The sequence below is a fragment of the Phoenix dactylifera genome, chromosome 1 (genome assembly GCF_051530095.1).
Source record: "Phoenix dactylifera cultivar Ajwa chromosome 1, Ajwa_hap1_PhDact_Kaust_v1.1, whole genome shotgun sequence".
NCBI classification, from domain to species: Eukaryota; Viridiplantae; Streptophyta; class Magnoliopsida; order Arecales; family Arecaceae; genus Phoenix; species Phoenix dactylifera.
This window is the reverse complement of record NC_143190.1, coordinates 58618930-58628472: the sequence shown is the minus strand read 5'-3', so window position 1 is coordinate 58628472 and position 9543 is coordinate 58618930. Positions and strand designations below refer to the sequence as shown.

The 9543-nt window shown below is 38.7% G+C and overlaps 1 protein-coding gene across 1 annotated transcript; it reads right to left on the bottom strand.

Annotated features, from left to right (window-relative positions):
- Nucleotides 1-275: 275 nt before the first annotated feature.
- LOC103717207 (GDSL esterase/lipase At5g45670-like) lies at nt 276-5085 on the bottom strand. Its single transcript, XM_008805505.6, has 5 exons — nt 4722-5085; nt 1840-1964; nt 1154-1399; nt 795-1047; nt 276-712 (listed from the first exon to the last, which is right to left on the bottom strand). Exons 1-5 carry the CDS (start codon nt 4975-4977, stop codon nt 489-491), a joined length of 1104 nt encoding a protein of 367 aa, XP_008803727.1. The 5' UTR covers nt 4978-5085; the 3' UTR covers nt 276-488.
- Nucleotides 5086-9543: the final 4458 nt, after the last annotated feature.

Sequence of the window (9543 nt, the reverse complement as noted above, 5' to 3'; positions counted from 1 at the left end):
CGCCTGAGACCCAATTGTTGTACTTGGCTCGCATTGAAGCCAACTCTTCAAACAAAGTTTTTCAGCAACACATCTTCCTCTCGGAAAATAAATTGGGCCTCATGTTGCACCGGGAAGTGCAAACCAAAAATCTCAGAAATGATGAAGCTATTCAAGATAGGAGGCTCAGCAAATGCTGGAAAACAACTCTAATATGAAAGGAAGGATTGCAAGCCATGGACAAACGAAAACCAAGCAAATAATAAACCCATTCAATATTTAAAACAAAAAGGAGATGGAAAACCAAAACATAATTTATTCGAGACTTATTAATTTGATCCTTACAAACCTTAACAAGGAAAAGTAAAATGGAAGATCGAAACTTGCACTTCCTGAAGAAAATAATAATCGATAGGTGTAGCATATAGAAAGGCACACTACTACAACGAAAGCATGGTGGTAGGTTACAATTTGTAAAAAGAAGCCCGGAAGCTGTACTAATCCTCTGATTAAATTTGAGCCAGGTGACGAATATCCATGGGGTAGGCATCGGATGAGGACTGAGCGCTGTAAGACCTTTTACCAATAATTATATTGGCAGCCTCAGTCGGATGGAACGCATCCCAGAAGAGATACTCGTTTCTATTTGGGCATGGAGTTTGGTACGGGAGGCATGTAATCTGGCCGTTGTTCCTTCCCACCCCACAGCATCCCCTATTGGTGACCGTTAGCCCTGAAAATTTGAAAAATACAAATAAAATAAAACCTATAGAAACAACAATTATTCTAATAATGATTATTTTCGAATGGTTTACCATAGGCCGAAGGCTTCCTCAAGATATCTTCAAATATCCCATAACCATTTATGTAGGTGAAATGCGCACCCTCCAAGGAGTTGAATTCATCCACCAAGGCTATCAGCTTCCGGTTAAATATTTGGATTGCGCTGTCGATTCGATCGACACAGGTTTCGCCGTTCGGGCTAAGCCGAGCCAATACATTTGGGCTGCACCCAATCTGACCTACTCCTATCAAGACCACCTTCCTAGCCCCATAATTGTACAAGGTCTGCAAGGAAAGAACAAATATCGTAGCAATGTCAGCCTGAATGTGCTAAGATTTGGAAATCGACGTTCTAATTTAATGTAATTATCCGCGACGATGATATGCTAACCCTAATTTGCTGCGAGTATTGTTGGATGAGGACATCGGCGTACTGTTCCGGAGTGTATTGGCTGCTGGAGGAGTAGAAGGCAGGCATGAAGTAGTTGTTGAGGTAGTCGTTGCTTCCCATGCCAACAGAGAAGATGCATTTGCTAAGGTAATTAGCAGCGGAGTCTTCATCACCTAAAATGTTCAGTACCTCTTGTACAACTGCCTGATAATTCTGCAATTGCCCACTGAAGCTAATTCGACCACCCTATGTGAACGATGGTGACCAAAACGTTAGGCATTGGCGGGTGAATTTGTATAGGATTATAAAATGAGTAGTAAGCGAATGTTGGGAATTGGTCATAAATCAAGTTCTTAGCTTTCCCTTGCTTCTGGCCTATATTTGTCATCCTTCCATTGTTTTCATCCATATGTGCTTATTAATTTGTATTTTAATGATTCTTTAATTGCCACCTCTTTGCATGTCACTTCTGAGCATTAAACATGTTGGTTCCCATCAAACCACCAGAAGAATGGCTTAAGAATTGAAAATATGAAGAAAGGAAAGACTCAAGTTTGAGAGTTGGCAATTTCTGATTTTATCAATTTTTGTTTTCTTTTTAAAAAATATATATATATATATATATTTATATTTATATTTAATCTTTCTTTCTCTCTTCTCTTATGTTAGCGTAGGAGAAGACGTACCAGTTGTTGCCCAGTTTCCTCCCTTATTCCAGCAGCCGCAGAAGCAAAATTTGCACCGGCGAGAAGTGCTTGGCCCGTCGTAGCCGCATAAGGTGGGATGGGGTGATCAAAACCTAGTAGTTGAGCTGCACATACATAAAACATGTCATCTCTCATAGGCATCCAGCATGTCATCAACCACTATTAACTAACTAAGAGCATGGCTTAGATAAACTAATATACAGGCTTTTTTTCTTTTGATTTTTTTTTTTTTGGATTGATATACTATATACAAGTGTTAGAAAGCTGATGTAGCTAGTGGTCACCTGGTTCCCTTCTAAACCTCCTAGTGTTCAAGGGATCATGGCAAGGTCCCAACTCAGCTAATTTGATAGTTTGGCCATTTCAGTAGTGGTTCAAGTCTAGTAGTAGATAGGTTTAGACGAATGTCAATGTGAAGTTTGGTCGGAGCACAAATTGGCTTGCCCGACAATTAGTGTGAGGAGAAATTGGCAGAGCAATTCATCACTGTTATCATTCATTCCCAATCAAACTTGAGACCTCTCTTTTTTTCTGGTAAGCAACTTGAGACCTCTCTACTACGAGGAGAAATACTGAGTAGTAGAGATAAATTAAATATACCATTCGAAATTATTCTTTTTTAGTCCGTATAATTTACTTTTATTCTGTGAACAGATGATAATCACTTTAGTCCAAATAAACTATTTCATGGAAGAAGAACGCAGAATTTTATTATCATCAAAAAGGTTAGTCTTTTAATTTATTTATCTCTTTCCAATTATAGGTAGAAATGACACGAGATAAAAATATCGAAAATGGAACATTAAAATGGTCTTAAGTTTAATTGATGAAAGAGTTGGGAGACCATGTGGCACCAGGGACTATCTTATGGGGAATGGATCAGGGGGTAAAATACTTAAAAGAGTCACATAAACGACGCATCTGATGTGGGGTATTGCCATTGCTCTGTTTGGATTGGAATTGTGGAATGTGACATTTAAGTGACGGCAAGTGGTTGGTGCAAGATCGCCAGGTGACTTTTTTGAGTGATTTTTCTAAGTTATCGTACCATTTCACGACTCAGATCTTTTCTAGTCCGAAAGACAGGGGAGGACTATCCTGTAGGATCCGGATCCGGAATAGCTTAAACATGAGAAATAAACACAATATCAGTTAAGATGTCTATTTTATTTTCAGCCGTTTGGTTGGTTTTATGTGTGTGTGTGTGTGTGTGTGTGTGTGTGTGTGTGTGTGTGTGTTTATATATACAGAATATGTATATGTGTGTATATATGTATGTATGTATGTATGTATGTATGTATGTATGTTTCAATCACATCAATGTGGCGACCGATCCATAATTTAATCGCCATCTTAATGCATTCATATCTTCTCATTTAGTACAATTAATCTGTAACGTCATATTACATTCAAAAAGTCATCTTCTTGTTTCCCACTTTCCTTACAGACAAGATACGTTTTGAGAAGTCAAGCGGAGCCATTTGCGTTTACAACTTGTCTTGATGTGACCCATTTTGGCAAGGTATGAGAAACCCCTCGGCAAGCGAATGACACTCAACAAGTAGGCTCATAAGATGGTGACTTGTTGGCTAGAAGACAATTAAATTGCACCACGCTGAAACACTTGAGCTAGAAGCCTAATCTCTCCAGTTAAGTGAATGAAAGGGACTAATGGCACCCCTTCCGTCAGGATTTCTTGTTGTGACGCTAAGATTTGATGCACATTTCTTATGCAACAAAACTATGTGTTCCTGATTTTGGTTGAAATCTAGCCTCATTTGATCTCCGAAAAAAAAAAAAAAAAAAAAAAAAAAGCAAGAAGACAAGCACTATATATTTACAAAAAATGGGTCTAAAATATGAAACTAGCTATATATGGACTTTATTGGTATTGTTGTTTGGTATAGTTTTGTTCGGAGAAAGTACTTTGGTATAATTGGATGACTATTATTTTTGCTCAAAGATAAAGATTGTTTTTGGTCATGAACTCATGATGTCCAAGCGAGGCCACAAAATTAGGCACGGCGTAATTCACACCATATAAAGTCGTGCGTTGGCACTTAGGTGCAAGAAGTGAAATCTAGTGACTCCTATAGATTGCCCCATGACGGTCAATAAGTGGTTTCTCTTTCGTGCTTGTGTCTGCAAATTAAACCAGCTCCCATGAGCCACATGACCTGAGACTCTACGAATTAATGTTCCAGAGGAAGATCGAGCAGGAGCATATCAGACAAAACAAGTCTTCCTTCCATAAAATGAATCGACACGAGGAAATTCAGAGATTATTAGGTTAGATCTCATATATAATAGACACATGAGAGCATAATTTATGAGAAATCCACAGCAGCCCCCAACCTTACCGTTTGATATCGTGGACCAGACTGCACGCCACCCATTTCAATCCTAAAAGTATGAATGCATGAGAACAGTTGAAACAGAAGGCATTATATATGCTGCAGCTATGTGAAACCAACAGGTTAATTTCCCCGGTAGATGCATGCCAATAAATTATATAGTACGATACTCGTAAGACCAACTAAAGTTATACAATTACGATCACTGGTCAATTGATTTCTTAAAAATAACTCTAAAATCTCTTTCTAGCACAAGCAGTACTGGAAAATTTAAGGTGGTGTCAGCAAGAATGTTATGTTTTCCCTTGTCTTGAGCTATGATTAAAATGCGCCATCCAAGACTCCAACTAAGTGAGCTAGCTGAAAGGCAGAATAGTATGGCCACTAGAATAAGCTCTAGTTCATAGAATATCCAAGCTATTTATACTGGCAAATTTTAGTTGATGAATAAATATTCATGATAACAAGTAGAGAAATGAAGCTTGGCAGAGACCGAGAAGGTCCTACCGAGGACATCGACGGTGGTCAAGCCATTGCTGAACCTTCCAGTCGGGCCACCAGGGAAGTCGATGCCGTAGGGCAAGTAGTTGGCTCGTGCCAATGACGCCATGTCGTTGTTGTTGCCATTGTCCACAAGCGAATCCCCAAAGATAAAATAGCATGGGACTTGAGGGTCCGCCCGGACCAAGCCCCTCGACAAGCTTGAAACCAAGAACATCAACCACAGCACCACCACCATTCCCCTTAGCTCACTTTGAGCCATTTAGAGAGAAGAAGAGGGATGGGAAGAAGAAAACGGGGATAAAGGTGGAATAAGGGAATAAAGGAGTTTGGGATGGAGAGGGAAGAGTGGAAGGTGGGGGGTGGTTAAGCAAGACATGGGAATATATAGGGAAGATAAAGGTGGTCAGATGGAGTGGACTGTCAGGATTAGGTTTTTGGTTAGAAGAGGGACGGTTGGGTTGAGGTTGGTATTGGCATTTAATTCGTCCCGGACTTAACGTGGGGTCATGTGGACTTGGGCCAAGGGAAGACCAGGACGTGAAGAAGGCAACGTTGGCCCTTATGAGCGTGTTAATACGTTGTTGAGAGTTGAGGTGGAAAAGACGTCATTCCTTCCTTCATTCCATGCATAATGATACGCACGAGTAGTGTATGTCTCATGAATCTATGACACTATCCATGTTGCTGCATGACTCGCCCGCAGCATGATATAGTAGAATGGTATTAGATCCTATAATAGTCGCTTCGAGATCTATGCAGCGGATGGAAGAAAGAGGTTGAAGTGCTTTGAGAGCTGTGGAAGATGTTATCTGACAGTTAATGTCGCAAACAGAGATCGATCATTCTTTCGTGCGAGAGATACAACCCGAATCCCTAATGAGAACGCAAGAGTAGAAGTCTGTGCATTCTATGTTTATTAAATCCATGCTATTATTACAGATCGGCGGTCGGATCGATAGATTAGATCCTGGATATATGTTATATATAGATGGCCATGGTCATAAATTAGAATGGGGTGCATCCCATCCAACTTTGCTTTCCAATTAATGGAGATGGGGTGACATTGGGTCCACCAATCATCCCAATAGTCCTTATCGAACAGTCCACAATCACGAAGGTCAGAACAGTCCGAGGGGCAGGCAAACAGGTAATTGGCGTGGAAGAATCTGATTAGATTCCCTCAATTTACTCGGTTTCTGGTTGGCAGGTAACTTCGACAGGCAAGTGCAAAGGACATTTGGGGTCATTTCAGAAAGTAAATAATCGACATGATCTATCTTGTTCTGCTAAAATGATTAGTGAATGATGTTGTTGTGATATTTAGATCGCTCCTAGTGCTGATTGCTCACCTTAGAGTTCAGCTTTTGGAGAACGTAAGTTGAAGGGCAATGGACGATGGATTTAACATTTGGTGGATGAAGCTGAAGAGTGAAACAGAACACACTATTTCATGGAAACCAGATTGATTCCTGAATCTGTTTCATGTTTTCTCGACTCATATTAGTTTAAGAATTCTCGAATCTATTTTTCGGTTGCTCCTCGATATAATTTGTTTGCGCGGGTGCATGCACAGGCAATTGGTGCCAAAAAAACAATGGAAAAATTTCAGCAAATTACAGTCTATCTCATATAATATGGGATAAAAAAATCTAGCTTGTATGTAATAAGAACCAACAGAACAATTGGTTAAGCGTTTGTCAATGAAAAATACACTCATATTCTACAAAAAAAAAAAAGAAGAAGAAAAAAGAAACACTCTCATGCAACTCAGGTTCACGTTCAAGAGTTGTTCTAGTCGTCCTTTTTTTCCTCCAATTTGGTCCTTAGCTCTTTCTTCAACACATGATCCCACTTCATATCTATTTTAAAACCATATTTAATTAGGACTTCTGTTAGAAGAGATTGACATTATAATTTGCTCAATATATAACTGTATATTTTCCCTGCTTTGTAGCTTTCTTTTGGAAGAGAGAGAGAGAGAGAGAGAGAGAGAGAGGTCAAGCTTGCCTACATTAAGGAAATCAAGAGTGCAAAAACACCTAAGCAATTAGAGCCTAAGTGTACAAAGCTAGGTTTGAAGCTTTGTTTCTCTTTTACCCTTCCTGAGATAACTTGGGATCATTTTGCACCTGTTTTGCTCTAAGAAGGGATTTGCTATAGTTATATTTTTCTAAGTCTAGGAATAAAATAATTCAGGCACAGCCCAACGGCATCAATGCACCGTCATTGAAGCAAGTATTTAAGGCACCTAAGCCTGCCACATGAGTGTTTCAAGTGAGGCACCGTTAGCCGCCAAAGTTGGCAGGATTAATGAGCCAAGATTAGTGATTCCCGCATCCGGACGGTGGGCTCATTCCATCCCATTCCACCAGCTTTGGGGATTGAGCTGAAGCCACTACCACTAGGGGAAGATTGGTAGAGCCATCAGAGTTAATGAGAGTTGGTCAAAAACAGAGCGCCATGGAAAGCTTTTCCTTCATTGGGCTAAAGTCCCCTGTTAAGCATCATGGAGAAGAACCAACTCTTTTAACATTCAAAAGAACATAAGCTTAACCAAAGTGAGCTTCATATGAACATTACATGTGGACGACATCAAAAAAGTATTGGACCCCTTGGTCTTGTGCTTTTAAAGCAAATTTATTGGCGCTTGATTATGTTGGTGGCCATAATTACTAAAAGTATGATTTATCACTAATTATGTACACATCCACACTTAGAGCCTATTTGGTTAGGGGTAATCTGGGATCGAAAAATAAATTCCATGTCAAATTATTATATTTAGTACGAAAAGTAGATGAGAAAGATAGTAAGATAAATAGTCGTCTCGTGTCTATTTTTCTGAGAGATAAAATAAAAGAATACCATAAGAAGGGTGGTATTTATTTTTCAATGCTGGATTACCAAGTCGCAGCAATCTAAAAATATCATTTCTCAACGAAAATACTCTTACTTATATTATATTAAAATTATATTAGTATATTATAAATATATTAATGTATTGATTAATAAAAATTATAAAATAATAATACATTTAATATATTAATATATCTATTAGTAAATATTAGTTATTAAAAATGATTTAAAAATTTATTAGTTATCAATAAATCTAACATAGGATTTATTAATAATTAATATATTTATTTATATAAAAAATACTAACAGTTATTTATAATAAAAAATATTTTCTAATATATGTAATTAATTTAAAAATTTATCAACTTATATAAATATTTTTATATAAGTGGACCATAAGTGACCGACAAATGTAGCAGAAAAAAATATTATTATTTAAATTATTTATTTAAGGGTATTATTTAAAATTTGACAATATTTTTATATAAAATTATCTCTAACTAAATATAGTAATCTTTTTCCGATGTGATAATCTGACATACCTCAACGGAACCTTAGAAAGAGAGTAAATGGATCGGTTCAAAATTTGTCAAATAAAAGAATATATGAAAATTGGTGATGCGTAATGCAGGTGAGAGAAAGCTGAGTGGTTATGATCTTATCCAATCAAAAATCTAATATTTATAAAACTAAGAGACTTTCTCGGGTCTTAATTTGGAAAAGAGAACGATTAAACATTACATGCGGTGATAGATGCACTTCCCAGTTCATTACTGTTTCTCCTTGTTATACAAAGGAGCATATTTTAGATCAAGAATGTTTCTAATTTAAATGGTCCACTACCAAATTAAGCTCGAAACACATTAATTAAGCAGTGAGATCTACGAACAATAATAATTAACAATAAGCTTAGTACAATGAGGAGAGACATCCCACTAACAATTCAATTCTGCAAAGTTATAGACTCGAGTCCTTAAAAGATTAATCAAATGAGCACACTTATGTCCGAACAGTTCTTCCTGTCGGCTGTCGAACACAGCCATGGCCATGCATGGCCATGGCCATCCAAGCTGGTGCAGAAAGCCACAATTCATTCTCTCAGAAAGATCCAAATACCATGGCCATGGCCATCCAAGCTGGTGCAGAAAGCCACAATTCATTCTCTCAGAAAGATCCAAATACCGACACATCGATCGTTGTACCTTCCGCAACAAGTTGGGCAGCAAAGTTCGTGCTGGAACCCAACTCACCACCATTTATCCATAAACTAAGCTTAGCAGTTGCTCTCAGAGACTAGGGACCAACCTTTAAGAGGCCAACCGACCATCATCAATGCCGAGTCTGGAAGATAATTTGGGCAGGCTTTCTTATTTACAATTTTCCAGAGAATGTGGGTGCAGGGGAGAGGCATCCACAAGTGCTTAAGTTCTTTCCGAAGGAGGGGTTCTCGCCCACATGGTCTGCTGTTGAACACTTATTTCCACGTTTAAATAGAAGGCTCTTAATTTGTTGGCCTTCGTCCAAAACTTACAGCAAGAGGGACCCCACCATGGCTGAGAGAGTTATTCCGGTGCTGGCTGGAATCACGCCATTGGGGAGGTGGGTGGCAAGAAAAAACTGGAGGTATTAGTTTTCTGGAACTCTTGGCTGAGAGAACAGAGGAGGGGAGACAAAGTAAGCCATTGAACTCGGTGGGTCTCTTGGCATTGACTTGGCGACATGCAGAAATTAATGCACTCCTTACCAGCATCACAGTGCACACTTACTAAGAAAACGACGTCTGATGCCCGGAAGAACATGGGGAGGTGATATTTATAGAGGAGTGGAAGGAAGCCAAGGTCATAGGCTGACATGCAAGTGGTTGCGACTTCAATATAGAGCTACTACTTTCTCCAAATGCCGGTTCTCAATTAGCAGAAGAGTTTTTTATAAAAAAGTGTATAACCCTTGTGTTGCCTTGAGATTAATGGCA